This window comes from Mya arenaria, chromosome 13, assembly GCF_026914265.1.
Source record: "Mya arenaria isolate MELC-2E11 chromosome 13, ASM2691426v1".
In the NCBI taxonomy this organism is placed as follows: domain Eukaryota; kingdom Metazoa; phylum Mollusca; class Bivalvia; order Myida; family Myidae; genus Mya; species Mya arenaria.
Genome location: NC_069134.1, coordinates 64202542 through 64224551, shown reverse-complemented (window position 1 = coordinate 64224551; position 22010 = coordinate 64202542). Strand labels below are relative to the sequence as shown.

The window sequence follows — 22010 nt, the reverse complement described above, 5'->3', positions numbered from 1 at the left end:
ATTAGCAACTGGGGCAATATTTCGTTCGTCCTTCATTAGCAACTGGGGCAATATTACGTTCGTCCTTCATTAGCAACTGGGGCAATATTTCGTTCGTCCTTCATTAGCAACTGGGGCAATATTTCGTTCGTCCTTCATTAGCAACTGGGGCAATATTTCGTTCGTCCTTCATTAGCAACTGGGGCAATATTACGTTTGTCCTTCATTAGCAACTGGGGCAATATTACGTTTGTCCTTCATTAGCAACTGGGAAATATTTCGTTCGTCCTTCATCAGCAACTGGGGCAATATTTCGTTTGTCCTTCATTAGCAACTGGGGCAATATTTCGTTCGTCCTTCATTAGCAACTTGGGCAATATTTCGTTCATCCTTCATTAGCAACTTGGGCAATATTTCGTTCATCCTTCATTAGCAACTGGGGCAATATTTCGTTCATCCTTCATTAGCAACTGGGACAATATTTCGTTCATCCTTCATTAGCAACTTGGGCAATATTACGTTCGTCCTTCATTAGCAACTGGGGCAATATTACGTTCATCCTTCATTAGCAACTGGGGCAATATTACGTTTGTCCTTCATTAGCAACTGGGGCAATATTTCGTTCGTCCTTCATTAGCAACTGGGGCAATATTTCGTTCGTCCTTCATTAGCAACTGGGAAATATTTCGTTCATCCTTCATTAGCAACTGGGAAATATTTCGTTCATCCTTCATTAGCAACTGGGAAATATTTCGTTCATCCTTCATTAGCAACTGGGGCAATATTTCGTTCGTCCTTCATTAGCAACTGGGGCAATATTACGTTCGTCCTTCATTAGCAACTGGGGCAATATTTCGCTCGTCCTTCATTAGCAACTGGGGCAATATTTCGTTCGTCCTTCATTAGCAACTGGGGCAATATTTCGTTCGTCCTTCATTAGCAACTGGGGCAATATTACGTTTGTCCTTCATTAGCAACTGGGGCAATATTACGTTTGTCCTTCATTAGCAACTGGGACAATATTTCGTTTGTCCTTCATTAGCAACTGGAGCAATATTACGTTTGTCCTTCATTAGCAACTGGGGCAATATTACGTTTGTCCTTCATTAGCAACTGGGGCAATATTACGTTTGTCCTTCATTAGCAACTGGGGCAATATTACGTTTGTCCTTCATTAGCAACTGGAGCAATATTACGTTTGTCCTTCATTAGCAACTGGGACAATATTTCGTTTGTCCTTCATTAGCAACTGGGGCAATATTACGTTTGTCCTTCATTAGCAACTGGGGCAATATTACGTTTGTCCTTCATTAGCAACTGGGGCAATATTTCGTTCGTCCTTCATTAGCAACTGGGGCAATATTTCGTTCGTCCTTCATTAGCAACTGGGGCAATATTACGTTCGTCCTTCATTAGCAACTGGGAAATATTACGTTTGTCCTTCATTAGCAACTGGGGCAATATTACGTTTGTCCTTCATTAGCAACTGGGAAATATTTCGTTCGTCCTTCATCAGCAACTGGGGCAATATTTCGTTTGTCCTTCATTAGCAACTGGGGCAATATTTCGTTCATCCTTCATTAGCAACTGGGAAATATTTCGTTCGTCCTTCATTAGCAACTGGGGCAATATTACGTTTGTCCTTCATTAGCAACTGGGGCAATATTACGTTTGTCCTTCATTAGCAACTGGGAAATATTTCGTGTGTCCCGCAACAACTAGGAACAAAATTTTCCCTTCCCTCATTAGCAAGAACAATGACACAAAACATGATATTTAAGTTTTATTCTGACATTTGCATACATTCATTTTCTGCAATAATAAGTTTATAAATTTATATTATTTTCAACATGATTCTTGAATTAAATAATTACTGGCTTATCATACTCTTAACTGGAAACTTTTTCATGGATTCGGAATAACAATAACTAACATATACAAAATGTTTTTCGATGATTAAATATTACAACGACAAATTGACATGAATGAATGTACAGAAACATGAAAACAAAAACAAAATATTATCAAGCAGGTAAAAACATTGCAATGATGCTTCGAGACATAGTCAATATCATTTGTTTTATGTAACAATATTTCTTTAATAAATGATAATTGATTTTGTAAAATTGATTGTTTTAAAAAATCAGTTTACTATCACCATCTTATAGTTTATAATCTGACAACCTATAAGACAAAGTACCTTTTTACTATTAACAATTAACTTCATTGTAACTTTTTCTGAACTTAATTTTATCCTAATTTTCTGATTTTTTTTTTTACTTTTACAGCAAGTCATTAAATGACTTCAAGTCGTCATCTATGTTATTTCAATTCATTAAATGTGTTATCAAAGTTGAATCAAATGTCTAGTTCAAAAGTTGATATCAAATGTTTACTTAAAAGGCAAAACATCTTTATTTCAAAAACCATCAAGTCTTCATTTAAAAAGACCTCAAATTTAATCTTTCAAAAGCCATCATAGCAATGTTTCTAGGAAGAAAAGCAAGTTGCAAAGGAAAAAAATAATATCTCTTTTTAAAATACCCGTTTTTTTACATCTGAGTAGAATAATCTAAGGATTTCATTGTTTTCTTTTTCAAAATTATACTTATTTCAGCAAACATCATTTAAAATGTAACCAAATAAAATTTCAAGAATCTTAAAACTCTGAATGTTTAAAATAGTTAATGGCTAAAACTGAGTAAAACAAAATGCCTTAAAAAAGAAAATGCATAAAACAAAGTTTGAGCAAAACTGACTAGAGGAGGAGATTGCCTTATTCGTAGCGCCATGCCTTTTGCTAAAGTCACACTCTCTTTTACCATCATCACGTAATACTGTAAAATTATATTATTATGCTGCTATATGTTACATCATTTCACAACACATTCTAGCTAATCTTTATGTTGGAAGATGAAAATCTTACCTCAATCTCTCTAAAGTCTGTTGGAAGATGAAAATCTTAACTCAATCTCTCTAAAGTCTGTTTGATAATTAACATCTTAACTCATAGATTGAAATATGAAAATCTAAAGTCATCTCTTAATCAACTTAATATTATATTGCTGTATTTTATTAACAAATAAGAGAGCAATGAAGATAGAATTACTTCTATTTTTTTCAAGAATGTGATAATATGCTAAAACATCTAGTTATTGAGTATTTAAAAGTAAACAATACTTGTTAATCAAGACTTGTATCTAGCTTTTTTTCTGTTGTAATATTCAAATATACAATCAAATATCATGCACTGTTTATTCCAAAAACAAATATTTAAAACACAATCCTATTGTTTCTGTATAGTTCAAATCATTTTTTTTTTCAAAATCTTTTCAACACTTAGTAAACTTATTATAAAAAAATATGTTTTAATATAATATAATATATCCATTTCAAAATTTGAATCTAAGACAATTATAATGTATCCACTATGCACCTAGGTGGACGTTGACAATATAATCCAGGTGGCAGATCTTACAGTAACAGTGGCATCTAGCATGTTCAGGAGACAGGTCCATTTTCAATCATTATGTGACGTCATCAGCAAATAAGTCGTGTAGAGATAAAAGTTGTTTCATTTTAAGCAATGAACCTAACAAGAGGAAAGTTGTTACTATTTTGAAATAATTTTTGAAAAATACATCTCATTTAATTTCCATAAATCTTGAAGTTATATATCTTGGTTAAATCTTGTTATTTTTTCCATTATATAACAGTCACTGCCCCGACAGGACACATTTTCGCTGGCTATGTCACATAGTTTTTTGTATCCAGTATCTTTGTTATCATTTAAAACTTTAATCATCGTTCACTAAGCAGCAGGACATGACGTGAGGGATACGTCTCCGAACGCAACTCCCGTTGCCAGGAATTGCGACTCGCCATTAATGTAAAGGTTCCTCATGCAGCCCATGTAATCATCCTGCGCACGAATACCTTTCATTATCGTGTCTGAAACAAAAGTTATAGTTTTAAATCATTTCTAGGTTAAAAATAACTATAATTATTGTGCAAAGTAACACAGACTTGTATACTTCAAAAACACAACAATTAATCATACACCTGAATGAGAATAAAACTTAACTTGATAATAAAAGGAAAAAGTTTTAATTATACCCCATGGATTGTGCGAAATAACATGTTAAAATTGTGAAACTACTGGATAAAGTCTACAAAAAGGTCATGGTAGTCAACACAATTTTTTATATATCTTCGTTTTTCATTTAAAGTGATTCGACAGTTCAAAACAAAGTAAACTTAACTATATTATACAGAATCCTGAAATAATCTTGCATTCAAGTGTTGTTTTGTGTCTGTTGAAGTCCATAGACAAGGTTGTGCTTTTATAGAACATAGCATCACCAAACACATATAATTTTTATCACTCACCCGGCTTTCCTCCAAGGTAAATGGGATTGTTCGTGTCAGCTGACGTAGCAGTTCCCGAGCTGGTAGCTGTCACAGGGTCCGCACCATCAACCGACAGCGTTACAACATTACGGCGCTTTGTGGCTATTATAAAAAGAAAGGGAACATCAACATTGTGTAAACACTGAAGTCCAAATATTCAAATCACACATTCACCAAGAGTTCTAACACCCTGATCTTTGTGGCTAAATTACAAAATGTTCTGATGTGAAAGGGTATGTATGTTTAGTCTTCTGCTTTTAAGTCCCATAGAACACCCTAAAACTCTAAGCTGTAGACTGGTAGCTTCACAAATTTCCCGATATATATGGATTACGTAGCATTGTTTATATACTTGACTTCAAGTTTTCAAATGAAAAATTTCAAACATTGGTCGTGGCAGTGATATCTAAACTACCTGTACAAAGGAGACTAACTTCTGCATGAAGTTAGATTTCTTACCAATAACTGAATGCCATGCTCCATTACAGAACTTGTTGTTCATTTCAGGCTGTATCTTGGCGATTATTGAGCCAGCGCCATTGTCTGCGGTAAACCAGAGCTGGAAATATATGGAATATAGTAATACATAAATCAGGTTTATATTTTACATGAGGTTTTGACTTACTATCCATTATTTACTAAATCGTCATTTTAATATGCTTAGATAAAGGGCTCCTAGATTAAAACTGACTTTCATGCATCAGTGCCCATGTTTGTTAACGTGTTATCAATTTGGCCATGTTTTTAGAACTATATAACTATACAGTGGAACCCCATTGGCTCAAACTTGCTTGGCTTGAATTTCTTGTTGGCTCAAACTGGATGTAAAAGATCTCTTTTTTCTAAACTGATGGTTAGCATTCCGGCTTAGCTTGAATTTTCGCTGTCCCTGGAAGTTCAAGCCAATGGGGTTTGACTGCATTTATAAAGTTGATTTTAAAGTTATTGATCTCAAGTCATTTTCTGTAAACTCTCCCACTAACCTCTCCATCCACAAGCTGTAGGACAACAAAGTCTCCCTTGTCGCCATGTACAGAGAAGATCACACCGTCAAAACTACGGGGGCGTATCTCTATGCTTAATTCAAAGTTTCGCTTTACTTGGAACGCATCCACTGTGGAAAAAAGGGTAAATAGTGATAAATACCATCATTCGACACTTATGGTATCCCGGGATCCAGAGGACTCCAAATTTCATGCAGGAACACCGAAATCTACAAGTCTGGTGCTCAAATCATGTTTTAGAAGAAAATAGAGATATTTTGAAGAGAAATATAGCAAGTGTCGACCCATGATAACAAGAACTTAATTTGGATTATGGATCTCCCTCATATCCTTTCTAACCTCAAAGCATAGAATTCCATGGCAAATTCCTGATTATACTTAACCTGGCATGTTTCCACTGGGAACAATTTCATATACTGATAAAGGAGGGTCTTCCCTTGAACATGACCTTAACATTCAATATGAATTTTACAGTAAATTTCAGTTTAATCATTTAATGCATATTTCTAGGTTATGACAGCGTATGTCTGATGTTTAGACAAGTTTCTTTAACATTTTATCTTAGTATAATGGATAAGTTGTATTGACAATACTACATACAAGAGAGTGAGAGGGGTATTGTATTCTACCTTGCATCAAAGACATTGTGGGTTTGATCCCCCCATGGGTAGATACCATTGCATGTCTTCTCAAAATGCACACCATTATTGTTTTTTCCCCCAGAAAAGTGACTACAGAGGGTATATAAGCTATTAGTTTTTGTCACCATAGAGCTAAAAGAAACTAGTATAAACTAATAGTATATTGAAGATAATCTCGTATTTTACTAACTTACCAAGCTTGACATATCCTCCATCACCATAGAAGTATGCCCCAATCTCAGCTGTGTATCCCGACGCCATCTCATCTGGACAAGGTAAGACACCTTTCGGTTCTTGGGCTGCACCCATATCCTCGCCTGATATTTGTATGTTCGCTATGCATCCAACGTAGTCCGTTGTTATACTCTGTGTTGAGAAAATATTTCCATCTTTGAGAAAAGCCATAATAAGAAAGACCAATTTCAATTAAAATTATTGTAATGTCAATTGGTTGAAGCTATGTTGTTATCTAATATCCATATATTGTTATACACTGTAGACAAATTTCTGTTTTTAACATAAACCTAAATAACAAAGCCCAATTTCAAACAAATATACCGGTAAGCTTTTTTGTTATCCAAAATCTGTTTTATTAGTAAAAACAATTTCAGTCCTGTAACAATGTGTAAGAATTTCAGGACATATTTGTCACTCGCATACCATTTTCTTTTTCCATGTCAATTTCTTCATTACAATTTTATCATTGCATAATTCCAATAACAAAGAAAACATTTACACTTAATTTTCAAAAATTACTGCCGACTAAATGAGAAATTCATGGGAATGCATTTCAAACATAATCATATCATACCATAATTTATACAAAATGATTCATACATAACAATCACTGTTATAAGCTCACTCACGTTCAAATTCTTCAGACCCTTGTCAATGACTAAAGATGTGTTAACGCCGCCAATATAATAAGGAGCTTTCACATTCAGTGACCTTGATCGACCTCCCGAGCTCATAATGCCGACCTCAATCCCGTCAACCTGTAGAGCGCCTTCCTTAAAATTCCGGGCTGCTGTAACCTACAATTACAGATCATTATACATAAACCATTACATTTTAACATACTGAGACTGATAAAGATGGTACAAACATAACAAATATTTGAATTTGAGACTGATAAAATAAGTAATTTTGCAAACAAATTGTCAATTTTGTAGTTTATACATCAATTTTATAAAACTGGTTTATGAATTTTCAAAGGCAATCGAGGCTTGGTAAAAATTAAATGGTTGTGTACAAAAGAAAGATAAACTTACTGAATGCCATTTGCCATCATTGACCTTTCCCTCACTGATAATTTCACCAGAGCCAGAACCGCAGTCAAACGCAAATCGCAGCATGCCGTTTTGAAGAGTTATCGAGATGAAGTCGATGTGTTTCGTGTCAGCAAAGTACAGAAGAACTCCATTCTCAGCAGATGTCTTGAAGTCTAGCGTTATTACACCTCTGTAATTAGAATAAAAAATTATTATTTCTTTTAAAGCTTGGGCTCAGGTATTCAAAAAATTATTATATGTTTTTGATTTGCCAGCCATAAAAACACACTTTATATAGATTGGGTTAATATGTTATTATTTTTATCAAAGTCGTATCTTTATTCATTTTCTCATTCAAAATATTGCTATTTAATCTTGGAACATTTACGCGTCCTTAAAAAAACAACATTTAATGTGTAATGAGAACCAAAAATAAAGACTTAGAAAAAAATAAAATTAAAAAAAATAGGATCAGAGGTTAAAAATTAGAGTAGTTTGGGAAACTGGTAACATACAAACAGTTCCATTGTTACAACTCCGAACATAACAAGTTTGATGATAATTCAAAGTTACTAGAAAGATAAACAATGTCATCTATCCACATACTTTTTCTACTGAAAAGATTGTACAGCACAATGTGACAGTATATGAACATGTATGTACCAGTTTGAAGAGTAGTGTAAGTAAACAATGACATTTTAAAAATACAAAATACTGTCAACTGATCAACATTTTAAAAATCCACAATACTATCAACTGATACACATTTTAAAAATCCACAATACTGTCAACTGAACCACATTTTAAAAATCCACAATACTGTCAACTGAACCACATTTTAAAAATCCACAATACTGTCAACTGAACCACATTTTAAAAATCCACAATACTGTCAACTGAACCACATTTTAAAAATCCACAATACTGTCAACTGAACCACATTTTAAAAATACAATATACACTAAATTGATACACTTTTTAATGATCTAAAATGCCTTAAACTTATCTTAATTTTAAACATACAAAAAACTTTTAAAAACAAATATAACTGTTAATTTGTTAACATTTAAAAACACAAATTACTGCTAGCTGATTTTGAAAATACAAAATAAGAAAGAAATTTTGGCGAAGTTAAGTATTTGCAACACCCTGATACATTAGTAATAATTATGTTCACTTTGTAATGAGTATTTTTTAATACATGTATCATAATTACCATTTTTTTCAAATTGTGAATATTTGCCAAAATTAAATTCACCCAAGTCCTCATAGACCAACCAGACCAACCATCTCACCTAATCCTGAGAAGAGATGGCAGTGACTCGTATTCCAGTCGACTGCCAGGATAGGCCCCAAAATAGAATCCCTTTCGGCTCTCCTCTGGGAGCTCCTGAGGTTCAACAGGGGTGAGTGCACATTGGCCTGGGGGCATAGTAGGGGCCTCTGAAATAAGGGGACAGATATTTCAAATTTATGAAAGTTTCAACAGGGGTAAGCACACATTGGCCTGGTGGCATAGTAGGGGCCTCTGAAATAAGGGGACATAAATATTTTTAAACGTCATAAAAGTTTCAACAGGAGTAAGCGCACATTGGCCTGGTGGCATAGTAGGGGCCTCTAAAATAAGGGGACATAAATATTGCTAAACTTCATGAGAGGTTCAACAGGGGTGAGTGCACATTGGCCTGGTGGCATAGTAGGGGCCTCTAAAATAAGGGGACATAAATATTGCTAAACTTCATGAGAGGTTCAACAGGGGTGAGTGCACATTGGCCTGGTGGCATAGTAGGGGCCTCTAAAATAAGGGGACATAAATATTGCTAAACTTCATGAGAGGTTCAACAAGGGTGTGCGCACATTGGCCTGGTGGCATAGTAGGGGCCTCTGAAATAAGGGGACATAAATATTGCTAAACTTCATGAGAGGTTCAACAGGGGTGAGTGCACATTGGCCTGGTGGCATTATTGGGGCCTCTGAAATAAGGGGACAAAAATATTTTTAAACCTCATTAGAGGTTCAACAGGGGTGAGTGCACATTGGCCTGGTGGCATTATTGGGGCCTCTGAAATAAGGGGACATAAATATTGCTAAACTTCATGAGAGGTTCAACAGGGGTGAGTGCACATTGGCCTGGTGGCATTATTGGGGCCTCTGAAATAAGGGGACAAAAATATTTTTAAACCTCATTAGAGGTTCAACAGGGGTGAGTGCACATTGGCCTGGTGCCATTGTAGGCGGCCTCTGAAATAAAGGGAAGCATTTTACATTGTAAAAGTCCATGAGGTTCAACAGAGGTCAGGGCATACTGGCCTGGGCATAGGAGGGGTCCCTAAAAAGGGGCAAAGGGGGATATAAACAATGTTAGAGCTTTGGCTCAATAATTCTCACTTAATTCAATGAAATGAAAACAGACAAGGCCTGGACTCTCTGCTCATTCCGGGAACTGTAAAAATAAAAACAAATGATATTAATATCATAACGTTAAATGAAGAATTACCTGTAGTTGATGGGGGCTCTGTGGGTGGATATAGAGTTGGCAGGGGGTCTCTGTTGTATGGACCCTCAGGGTCAGGAATCGGGCATCCTGCCAAGGCAATGTTTGGTCTCTGGGTTGGCTGGAGAACCGCAAAGTTCAAGAATCTGAAATATGAGGCAAGATGATTTATTAATATTGACATGTTTAATTCAAATTAAAATATTGATCGTTCCCAAAAAAAACCTTTAAAATCATTTTCACAATGAGTTGAAAATCATACTAGAATGTACCAGATTCAATTAAAATCAATTCATGAAACATACCTGGAATAATGGTTTAAAGTAAGAATGTGTAATATTTTTAGGGATGGAAACCGGATACCAAATCGGTATCCGGATATTCGTATCAAGTATTCAAATACTATCCGGATACTCGTATCAAATTGTTTTCATAATAAGTAAATTTCCTATTATAATTTGATTGAAAAGTGAAAAGATAAACAAATTTGTTTTTGTATTTATTGTTCAGATAGCAATAAATTCTTCATGCATATTCATCAAAAATACGATTGGTCATTAATAGCTTTGATTGCACGACCCTTATCTTGTGATTGGACGATCAATTCCTACGGATTAATGATCAATCCGTTTAATATCGACTAGTGCAAATAAGTGTCAATTAAGCACATCTGAGATCATAAAACAACACTTGTCATTGTAAACAAGGTCATAGAACTTCACAGGATGCTGCACAAGGACACAATATCACGCCTTGTGCAAACACCCAGTTAGCAGACAATTTGTGACACATACCCGCTTCGCAACAGACACTGTTGATCACCTGAAATATTTCATCTGAAAAGTTCTATAACAATTGCTATGTCTCTGCTAAGCTATTTCATTGAAATTTTAATTCTTAAAGAATATTCGAATACCCATTTTGGTATCCGAATACTTGCGTGATATCCGGATATCCGGATACTCGGATATTCGCTTCCATCCCTAAATATTTTGCATATATTAACAGTTAACACACTTATAAAACACGGACATGAAAGGGAAAACTCCTATAAACAGGAAAACTTGGCAGTTCTGGGTTTTACCTCATTGCAATAAGATTGCATAATAATTCTAAAAATAAGGTTCTACAGGGGAGGGAATTTAAATATACAGTACATAATTAATTCAATGCAAATTAATCTACTCTAGCAGTTAAATAAGTTTAACAATGAGAAGGAATTGTCGCTCAAGCCGTTCAGCAGTCTCAGTGCTTTCATTACAAATGTTTTTATATGACAATTGAAGTTTTGATATTCAGAATAAACCAGTCAAATTGTCAAAATGTTTGATTTTACTGGCAAAAATGTCAATTTAACAGACTTAAAACAAAAGCGGGACTTCTTTCATTTTCAAAGATTTTGCTGAAATAAAGCCCAAATATTTTCTGAATTGCCAATTTGTAAAGCATGTAGCGTGACAATAGTGCAATAAATCATTAACTGCATATAGAAATAGTAGCAAATATTGAGTTCTTGCATTCAGGTGACCTCACCATGGTAGCCTTCAGTTCTTACATTACTCCCGATATTAAGACTTTCTTAAACTCCTCAAACTTTAGTGCACCAACACCTAAATGCACGTAGTCCTAACCCTGTTAAGATGATGTACAAAGCTAACAGCAAGCTAAATGAGATTGAAAACTCCAAACATACTGTCCATTGATTGTGACGTCACCGATACATCCACCAAACTGTTCTTGGCTATTTGCCAGCTCTGTTGGGACGTTAATGTCAGCGTTACCAAAGTACAAGGGCGAGGTGGTATCTACAGACGTGAAGCCGTCCGTGCCTCTGGTGCGAACGGTCTCATAATCATCAATGTTCATCTCAAGGCTGAAAAAAGTAACATTTATGGAAATTAACCCAAAGCATTAAAGAAAAAATCAGTTTAAGATTTTTGAAGATTTTGAAGGATAAAAGTATAACACAGAAACCAAGTAATGAAAGCCTTTATCATTTTAACAGCTTTTTACCTTTATTGATAAAAACTGAGGATGTCTATCGAACACATTCAGTACATACAAAATTCTAGTCACTTAAAAAAAAATGCAACTTAATGTGTCATGTTATTTGTATATTTGATGTTTTGCTTTCTTTGGTTTTTCATGAAACCTGTTTGCATCATTGTGATTGTTTAATGTTACTTTAAATGAAAAGAACTTGACATGAAAGAAACAGAACATATCAGAAACATTTCAGAAAACTTGAAACATCACATCTAAGGGTGAAACTGAAAGGGTTTTAAGCCATTCTTTATTTAATGTCACATAAAAAAATCATATTTGTCACTCGATATTTTTTACCATACCTTATGCCCTTCTTCATTATGGAGATATAATGCCAGCGACCGTCATTGTACGTGTTTACCCGACTCGTGATTTCAAGGCGCTCATTACCAGGGTTACTTACAACCGATATTTTCCCTTGAACCAGCGACACTGAGAATCCAACAGACTGGAATAAACAAACAGAAATACATAAAGACTAAGCAGATAAATTTTGCTAGTACCTGACAGGTCACATATTCTTAAGCATTCGACAAATGCATTGAAGGAATGTTAGTACAAAACTTTGAACACATTTGAGTACATTCAGATTATAAAGTGTCATTAAATTTCACACAACAAGTGTTTTATTAAGAACATCATATTCAGTATTTACGGGTTCTTAAGCAATGCAAGAATATTCCAATACCTGATCATCATTGGCAGCAAATATCAAGAGTGCTTCCTCCTGCTTGCTCTTCATTTTGAAGGTAAGGTCAAAGTTCTCACCGATACTCTCGATGGGGTTGGCAATGAAGGACAGTTGTTGATCCTCATAAGTTGCAACTCGCAAGATCTGTCAATACATTTTATTTTAGCCCAAAACATATGGTTTTAGCTCGATAATATATTTGCAAAAATGTCTTTTTTTATCATGTAAAAGGTAGTCAACCTCATTTTAAAAAATATCAAAAATGATGCAACGGTATAGATATAATACCTATGTATCATAAAATAACAATGAAATCAAAGACAAATCTGCAAGATTCTAACCTATATAACAGTATAAGAAATGGGGAATTTCAATTTTTGGCCAACAAGGTGTTTTTTTCAATTTACTTTCAACTTTACTACAGCACTATTTATGTTATCAAACCTAGAGCACTAAATAGTCATCACTAATTTGTGTTTCAGTAGGTTTATAAATGCATTTTAGCTTGGCTGCCCTGAATGTTACCTAACCTAAACTTATCTGCCAAAAGGCTTGTGAAACATAATTGCACATTAATATTGCTTCATTCAAAATGTAATGCCAAAACATCATCCAGTAAACTAGAAAAAACTTAAGTTACAGTGATCATAGCCATATCAATTTGAATGCATTATAATTTGTAATTTATTTCATAGTTATATTTACCATACTTCATGGAAAAAACTAATACATTTTTTAGCTCAGAATCATGAAATTTTATCACTATTGAATCTAATAAAAAGTTTTCCTAAGAATTTTGTGATTTAGATTGAAAATCCAAAGTGATATCTTCACTCCATGAGATAGCTCACTACCTGCACAAATATCAAAATTCCCAGAATGTCCCCTACCTGTGCTGGGCATCCAGGGCTAACTCCCTTGGCCTGTGTATTCTCATTAAGGTCCCATGTTCCGAGTTGCAGCGCCACATCCTCTATACAGCCGTCAAATCCAAGCTTTGTAACGTCGCTAAATTGACAAGAGAATGTTTGTTTTAGTTTATACTAGATTCTTTTAGCTCCTTTCTGAGGAAAGCTGAAGCTTATAGAATAACTCTCAAGTCTGTTTCCTGGGTAAAAACCAGTACTGGTGTCTATTTTGAGAGGCAGTCAGAAAGGACCCCCTGGTGGAAATCGAACCCACAACATCTTGGGTGAGATTGGGACACCTATACCACTAGACAGCTCTCACCCTGTTTTTAACAAATCCAAGCTTTGAAACATCTCTAAATCACAATCGTATGCATTCAATGCATGGAGACCCAATAAAATTTTTGAATTATTTGAAAAGGTTTTATGTGCAGTAAAAGAGAATGTGAAAGAAATACTCAAAATAATAACAAACAATTTATTCAAAAACAGCTGTGCTGTTTTTTAAGAAATCAGTTTCAGTTTATCATATTGTTTTGTATCCTTTCTAGTCTAGTGTTATAGTGGACATTTTATTCTAATCATCAAAGCTCTAGATAAAGTATTTTTGAAATAATGAAAACTATCTTCATTTGGACATTAATTTGGGGACAAATCCCTATGCAGCATTAAGGAGACGTCACCACCTACCTGACAGGAAGTATGATCCCTGAGTAACCTCCGATGGAGATTTCGTCGGTGATGGCCAGCTGCGTAAGACTGCCAGGTGAATCCACAGGGCCAACTAAAATACACACAGTATTATCTCACATTGTACAGAATACAAATATGCAGCAAAATTACGAAAATATTACTAATTATGACTAAGATCTTTATTCCAATGCCCTTTGACTTTTTTCCTTTAACAAACATACAAGTATGATTTTATAACAGATATATTAGATTTTTCCCTCGAAAAACAGATTTTTGATTTTGTAACATCACATCACATCTAAGGGTGAAACTGAAAGGGTAGGCTATATGATTTCTGAAAATTATTTCTTTCTTAATAAAGTTAAAGTCAGATGTTTCACTCACTTCCTTCCCCATCCACAAACAGCATCCCGGTCTTGTTGCGTCGGTTAATCTGTACGTCATGCCATTCTCCATCATTCACTTCCTTAAACTTGTACTCTAACTGCACACGCCCTCCGCCAAGGTCATACTGGTGCAGGACCTTGCCATCACGTAATTCAATTGATATGAAGTCCCGATCTTCACCAGCAAAGAAGAGTAGACCATTTGGAGCATATGTTTTGAACTTCATGGACACCTGTGACTTAACGGCAGGTTTCCAGCCAGTCTGAGAAGTGCTTAAGATGACAAATCCAGCTCCGTCAAATCGGAAACCGTTGGATACTACTGATGTCAGGATGTCTCTGAAAAAAATTGTTGCAAAAAATCATTTTCTGACAACTTTAATTAAAAAAAAAATCACATGAAATAAAGAGACTTTTGAAGTGAATTTTGCAATTTTTTTTACAAAACTCTAATTGAAGGTCCCATGTCTTTTGTACATTCTTTTCAAAGGAAAAGTTAAAAATTCATATAAATACCTCTCTCTGGCTCCCTTATAGTTGTTATTTCCTTCTTTAAAGTTCCACACACCCATTGGGTTGTCATCAAACTTGATGTCCTCGATAATGCCGACATACGTATCCCTTGTCACATCCTCAGATATCTGTAGCACAAGGAATAATATGAAATAGGAACTTGGTCACTGAATTATAGTTAAACAATATTTTTTCAAAATTTTATCCAAGCAAGATCATTTCTTTTTTGGAGTTATAGCAAAACATTTTAACTTTTGCATGGACAACTACAGCAGCATGACCAATGCCTCTGCTGATAACACCAATACAACAGTATTAAAACCAATGTCTATTTGTATTACCCTTTTCAACACAGACAATATAAAAATAATCATAACCCACCATGGTGGCCTCTTCTGGCAGTCCACCACTGTAGAACTTGGTTGTGAGAGGGTGAAGGTCAAGGACTGTGTTTGAGCCCCGAGCGACGCCCATCACTGGAGGCAACTCTGGTTTGTTTTGGTCCTGTTCGAGAAGCAACGTTCCTGCCTTGCCAATCCTTTGAATTGTTTAAATAAAACATTGATTTCTACAGGTAATCCATTTTTGAATTCAATAAATATATATTTCACTAGCACCTGTATACAATGTATGAAATAATACCAATTCATATCTAACAAATCAAAAAATTAAACTATCCAGGTATATCTTGGTCAGCAAATAGACACCATGAGACATTCATTTTAAAAACGACCATTGCAATAATGTTCCAAAACAAATACAAAATAATTATTACCTTTTAGCTGTGACCTTGTACCACTGCCCATCAGAGACGTAGTGTGGGTGATTTATCTTCACAAGGCCAGAGTCCAGGTTGTACTTGAACACAGCATTACCATTCTCAATCTCGATGGACATGAAGTCCTGAAAGCACATGGAACATTTGGGATTACAACCGATTCAAAACACCATGTCTTGCTTCAATAAAACTTTTAGCTTAAAGTGAAGTTTTCATTGACCAAGTTACAACAAAACTATAATAAAGATCATCAATCAATGTTTAATAATTTCTAAAGCAATTGTAGATGAAAAGCTCAAAACCTCTCACATCTTTTTTCTCTCTATCCCCTCATAATAATCATATCCTAAAGGGTATGATTGATTGTAAAGGAAGTAGAAGAGTTCCGTTGAGTGAATGCCAAAGCTTGTCTTGTGTTTTTCAGTCAAACAAGGGGCTTAACCATTACTTTAATGAGAGTTGTGGGCCTTGGTATATATGTGTGTATTGTCTTTGGCAACCAATGTGTATACCAAGTTTTATTTCAACATTCTGAACAGTTCTTTGAGACATGGCCAATGTTAAGATGTTAGTGCAAAAACACCACCAACAGCTCTTAGACAACCATTAACTTTTTTCTTTGACAAACAGACTAGCTCAAATTGATGACTAATAGCTTTCCTCTTCTTTTGTCATGAATTTCAAACACCATTTGTTTCACCTGGTTCGGTTTCTTGCTTCCTGACATTTCACTTCCGGCATACAATAGCAGACCATTCTCATCTGTTGTCTTGAAGAATAGTGACACGTCACTGTACGAGCCAGCCTGCGCAACGTTGCGGGGATTTCGCAGCTCAACTGTCGTGTTGCCGAGGAAGTTCAGACCAACTCTGATCTAAATTATAAAAGTTATTGATTGTTCAAACATCAGATTTATTCCAAACAAATGAGAAATAACATTAGTTAGTCATATACCAAAACACAATTTCAATACACAGAAAAGTCATGGAATACATGAAATACGATATAAAGAAAGAAATCTTTAAGACATTTGAAAGATTAATAAATTTATGGCATGAAAACTATGTTTATTGGCCAAATTACCTAATACAACTCCAAAGCTCCACAAAAATTGAAATGCATATGTCAATCTAAAAATAGGAACAAATAACTTGGTTAGTTATTTGAGAGAAAGAAAGTAAACATACCAGATTAGCCTGGTTTCTTGCGATGGCGATTTTCTCCTTCAGGGCAGCAATGTTGGTTTTCACCTGCTGTCCAAGAACCATAACTCTCTCGGACTCAGCAGTGAGGTCTGTCAGCAATGTTTGGATGTTCGGGATGAACTTCTGTACTGTATTAACTGGGAAAGAAATATTTAAATAAATCATATGCATGGTAACCACAGTACACTTATACAACTTGTTTGGTTTAAGACTAAGTCTGCAAAAGTGTTGTTTTTTCCATCATTATGGGAATGAGGCCAGGGCTTTTCTGGTAGAGGAAAATGTGTCATTTTGACTTGAATTGGGAAGTCCAAATTTGTCTAGAAATGAACAAAAATGTTTTTTAAATGGTATTGAAAGTATTATTAGTGGCGGGAACTGTTTTCTTGGCCATTTTGGAAGGTCATCAATAATGTCCTTGACCTTTAACATACATTACATCAAATTGCTTACCCTGAGCCCGGGCCTGTACAATATCCCTCTTGGTGTTGAGAGCATCGTTAGTGAGAGGCACAGTTTTCTCCAGCTGTTTTGGAAGGTCTTTGAGAATGTCCTTGACTTTAACCTTGGCGTCTTCCGCTCTCTGACCGGCAGCTTCACCATTGGCTGACACATCATTGGCCTTCTGACCTACCTCACCTGAAGGTAACAATATTCTATCATTTTGGGTAAATAAATTGAATGAATATATGAATGATGAAAAAAACCCAGATATTATTAATTCAAATATGCATGCTTGTATATTTGATAAACTTCTGCCAAAACTTAGATTAAATACTGTCAATCAGAAATAACTGATAAGTTAAATTATGACTTTTCAAAGTGCAATGCAAAATACTTATACAACACTTCTCAATCGACAACATAACTTAATCACAGCCGCTCTCATCAAAATTGGCAATTTCTAACAGAAATTCAAAACAGCACCATAAATCATACCAGACTCCGAACCTTGACTATTTAATTTGATTTTCATAGTAGGCCATTGTTTCAACCAATCAAAACAGCCACATCCTCTTATCAAAAACAAGTGTACCCACCAACAGGAATAGTAAGTAGTCTCTGTTTGATCTGGTTTCCTGCAATACTGACTTCCTTGTTGAGTCCTTCCACGACCATGGTACCAGCCTTAGCACTGTCCAGGCGGTCCAGCAAGTCTTGAATAGCAAGTTTGTTATTTAAAACACATTAATTCAATTCCCTGTTTAATCAATTTAAATTCCCTGATTTATTGACAATCTTATCAGTGAAATAATGTGCAATTTAATGATTCAATCATAATTAAATGTAAAGAATATGAGTTTGTTATGCAATTTTAATTTATTGATGAAAATAAAGCAAATATCTACCATGTGTTTTAGGTCCAGACAAAAAGATAGGACCTGAGGGCACTTGTGTAAGCCAATAACAAAGCCTACACAAATAGTAATGGTAACAGGTTACCAACCAAGCACACAGGATTGATAATTTTCCCGACATTTCTTGAAAAAGATTGATATGAAACAAATTGACACATAAAACAAATTTCTGTGATATTCACCAAAAAACATGTGAGCCGTTGTTAACAAACAGCATGACGCAAAATTCAGTTGCTTTATCTAACAAAGTGTTGATGGTGGCTAACCAACTTGATAGTCTTCACATAATAAAACCAATGCAAACATCTGTAATCAGATTGTTAAACAAGATGTCAACCCACATATATTCAAATACTCAACAGGGTTGACCAAAGTCATTACCTGACTCAAAATGGTAAAGCTGAGGCCTGTTTCTTACGCTGTCAGCTATTAAGCACTTAACAACCAACTCCTACCCAACAGTTTGTTGACAGTGCCACCTTAGTCTAGCTTTCTATTTTGATTGGAGTTGTACACAGTATAATGCCTACCGAACTTGCCCAAGCATATTACACATTTAATCTAATACGTTAATGGTCACTTACCAACTTGTGTGGCATTAAACCTGAGTTTGGCCTCAATCAGCAGTTCTTCACTGGACATGGTGAAGTTCTTTGACAGCTCGCCGACACCATTTGACTGCAAAAGTGTTTTTTATACCGGTAATAAAAATTTAGTCCAATGTTGATTTGGGGTAAGAACTGTTTCGTTTTGTTTTATTTCTTAAAGAACAGAACGTTTCCTTTTTAAATGAAATTGCTGTTACATTAGCTTTACTTAGACTTTCTCAAATGCTATTATTTATAGACTTTAAAGTCAATAATTTCCAACCAAAAAATGCTCTAAAAAGATATAAATTTACATACATCTACAGCTGCTGAGTCGGCATTATCGAAGGTGACATTGGCAGCATCACTAGCATCGTTGATAGCCTTTACAATGTTTTCATAGGCTCGACCTGCAGCTACTGCATTGGAAGCAATCGCACGTGTGTCTGTGTATACACTGAAACACACAGAATGTATACGTGAAAACACAGCAATACACAGAATGTCTATGTATATACATTGCAATACACAGGATGAATATGTGTACACACTGAAATACACAGCATATAAGGTGTTCACAGTGCAATACACAGAACGAATATAAATTATTAGAAATATTGAATGACTCGAATATTCTTCACACAAATTTGGTCTGTGGGATATTAAAACTCCTAATTCCCTTTGGTCTGACTGATCTCCTTATTAAGGTTATCACATGTGTGATAGTTAGGCATCTAAAACAAGAGGGTCATGATGGCCCTAAAACGCTCAGCTAAGCAAAGGGCCACAACTCTGTGATGAAGCATTAATAAAAATGTTGCCATTTAAACATCTCTTTACTGATGATGATACCTTGCTTTATATTAGTAGAGGGTCATGCAATGAAGCTACCTGTAAAGTTTCATTGAATTTGGCCTAGTAGTTTCAGAGATTTTTTTTAAAGCAAAACAGTAAGTTGGCCATTTTGTTGTTGTTGTTGATCAATTTCAATGCCTGGTTGTATTTTTGTAGAGGGTCATGCAATGAAGCTTCCTGTAAATTTTCATTGAATTTGGACAGGTAGTTTTAGAGGAGATGTTTTTTTAAAGCAAAACAGGAAGTTGGCCATTTTGTTGCTGTTGTTGTTGTTGTTGATAAATCATGACCCCTTGTTGTATTTTTGTACAGGGTCACCTAAGGAAGCTTCCTGTAAAGTTTAATTGAATTTGGAGTGGTTGTTTCAGCACTTCGTGCTCTGGTGAGCTAAAAATACATATAACGGAAGTTCAAACTATACACAAGTTCTACCCACGTTTCCAAGATGGCGGCCTGTTCATTGAGCATGTCAGCATGGTCAGCTGTCTGGTTAACATAGATCTCAGACTGGTCAAGGTCACTGTAGATGTCCGTAAACTGTTTTAGGGCGGCCCTTCCCTGCATCAACATGGATGACACACGAGACAGATTCTGAAAATGGAAATTGAAATGTTAATATATTCAACAGTGGTCAAAATTTTCACAAGTGTGCAAATCCTGTACTGAAATTGTAATTTTACATAGCCAAGCTTGTAAATTTCTAATTCTCTATCAATTTTATGTATTTGTTACGATTTCATTTATTGCAAGGGAGAGAAATCAGAAGGGACCAGTCTGAAGAATGGACCAGTCACCAGTTGTCCTTTAAACTATCAATAAACCAATGATAGGATTATATTTTAAAAATCACATGGTTTCATTAACCATTTTGATAACTGAAACCATCGCCAAACGATCTTAATGAGTTGTAATAATTGCTTTGGTGACAGGTCAATAATGAAATGAACAAGAGCTGTCACCGAGACAGCGCGCTCGACTATTCCACCGCTTTGCAGTGTAAGGATTGAAAAGTTTTGGTGAAACATGCATGGATCACTGTTAGATTAGATTTCAATGCAATACATGATGTGCTGAGATATTAACATAAATGTGGTTAGATGCAAAATTTTAACCAGAATTTTTAAGTCTTAAAATAAAGGGCCATTATTTGCAAAATACAGTTATCTAACTTGGTAATTCAATTATGTTGGGTGGTTGAATACCATTGTATAAAGTCTCAAAGCAATACATCAAGTAGTTGCTGAGATATTATCCTATGTGTGCTAACATGCAAGACCTTAACCAGAATTTCTAAGTCTCATAACAAAGGGGCAAAAAATTTATAATATGAAAGATAGAGTTATCTTACTTGATTAAAGAAGAAGGTTAAATGGTTGGGAGCCTGTGTGTAAAGTATCAATGCCATACATGATGTATTCACTGAGGTATTGACTTAAAAGTGGTTACATGCAAAACCTTAACCAGAATTTCTTTGTCAAATAAAAAAGGGGCCACTATTTGAATTTAATGCAAACTAGAGTTATCTTACTTGGTAAATTAAGTCGTTGGATGGTTGAGTATCATTGTATTAAGTCTCAATGCAATACCTGAAGTAATTGCTGAGATATTAACCTTTGTGTGCTCACACGCAAAACCTTAACCAGAATTTTTAAGTCAAATAATAAAGGGCAATTATTTGCATTTAATGCAAACTAGAGTTATCTAACTTGGTAAATTAAGTAGGTTGGATGGTTGAGTATCAATGCAATACCTCAAGTAGTTGCTGAGATATTAACCTATGTGTGCTTGCATGCAAAACCTTAACCAGAATTTCTAAGTCAAATAATAAAGGGCAATTATTTGCATTTAATGCAAACGAGAGTTATCTAACTTGGTAAATTAAGTAGGTTGAATGGTTGAGTACCATTATATCAAATCTCAATGCAATACCTGAAGTAGTTGCTGAGATATTAACCTATGTGTGCTTGCACGCAAAACCTTAACCAGAATTTTTAAGTCGAATAATAAAGGCCTATTATTTGCACTAAATGAAACTAAGAGTTATCTTACTTGGTTAATAAAGTAGGTTGGATGGTTGAGTACCATTGTATAAAGCCTCAATGCAATACCTCAAGTAGTTGCTGAGATATTAACCTAAGTGTGGTTGCATGCAAAACCTTAACCATGGTGTGATGCGGACGCCAACGCTTGG

The 22010-nt window shown here is 35.1% G+C and overlaps 1 protein-coding gene across 1 annotated transcript in view; it reads right to left on the bottom strand.

Annotated features, from left to right (window-relative positions):
- Positions 1 to 1749: 1749 nt before the first annotated feature.
- Positions 1750 to 22010, bottom strand: part of LOC128215458 (laminin subunit alpha-like) — a 61840-nt gene continuing 41579 nt past the window's right edge. The window contains exons 39-63 of the mRNA XM_052922142.1: positions 20256 to 20410; positions 19283 to 19421; positions 18962 to 19055; positions 18060 to 18176; positions 17473 to 17658; positions 17002 to 17156; positions 16515 to 16688; positions 15812 to 15939; positions 15418 to 15574; positions 15040 to 15164; positions 14522 to 14862; positions 14135 to 14228; positions 13427 to 13544; positions 12534 to 12680; positions 12148 to 12293; positions 11493 to 11672; positions 9803 to 9945; positions 8601 to 8748; positions 7306 to 7495; positions 6901 to 7068; positions 6229 to 6400; positions 5373 to 5503; positions 4849 to 4948; positions 4369 to 4491; positions 1750 to 3930 (exon numbers count right to left, since the gene is read on the bottom strand). Coding sequence (XP_052778102.1) covers positions 3791 to 3930; positions 4369 to 4491; positions 4849 to 4948; positions 5373 to 5503; positions 6229 to 6400; positions 6901 to 7068; positions 7306 to 7495; positions 8601 to 8748; positions 9803 to 9945; positions 11493 to 11672; positions 12148 to 12293; positions 12534 to 12680; positions 13427 to 13544; positions 14135 to 14228; positions 14522 to 14862; positions 15040 to 15164; positions 15418 to 15574; positions 15812 to 15939; positions 16515 to 16688; positions 17002 to 17156; positions 17473 to 17658; positions 18060 to 18176; positions 18962 to 19055; positions 19283 to 19421; positions 20256 to 20410 — 3771 coding nt within the window. The 3' untranslated portion in view covers positions 1750 to 3790. The remainder of the gene's footprint in view (positions 3931 to 4368; positions 4492 to 4848; positions 4949 to 5372; positions 5504 to 6228; positions 6401 to 6900; positions 7069 to 7305; positions 7496 to 8600; positions 8749 to 9802; positions 9946 to 11492; positions 11673 to 12147; positions 12294 to 12533; positions 12681 to 13426; positions 13545 to 14134; positions 14229 to 14521; positions 14863 to 15039; positions 15165 to 15417; positions 15575 to 15811; positions 15940 to 16514; positions 16689 to 17001; positions 17157 to 17472; positions 17659 to 18059; positions 18177 to 18961; positions 19056 to 19282; positions 19422 to 20255; positions 20411 to 22010) is intronic.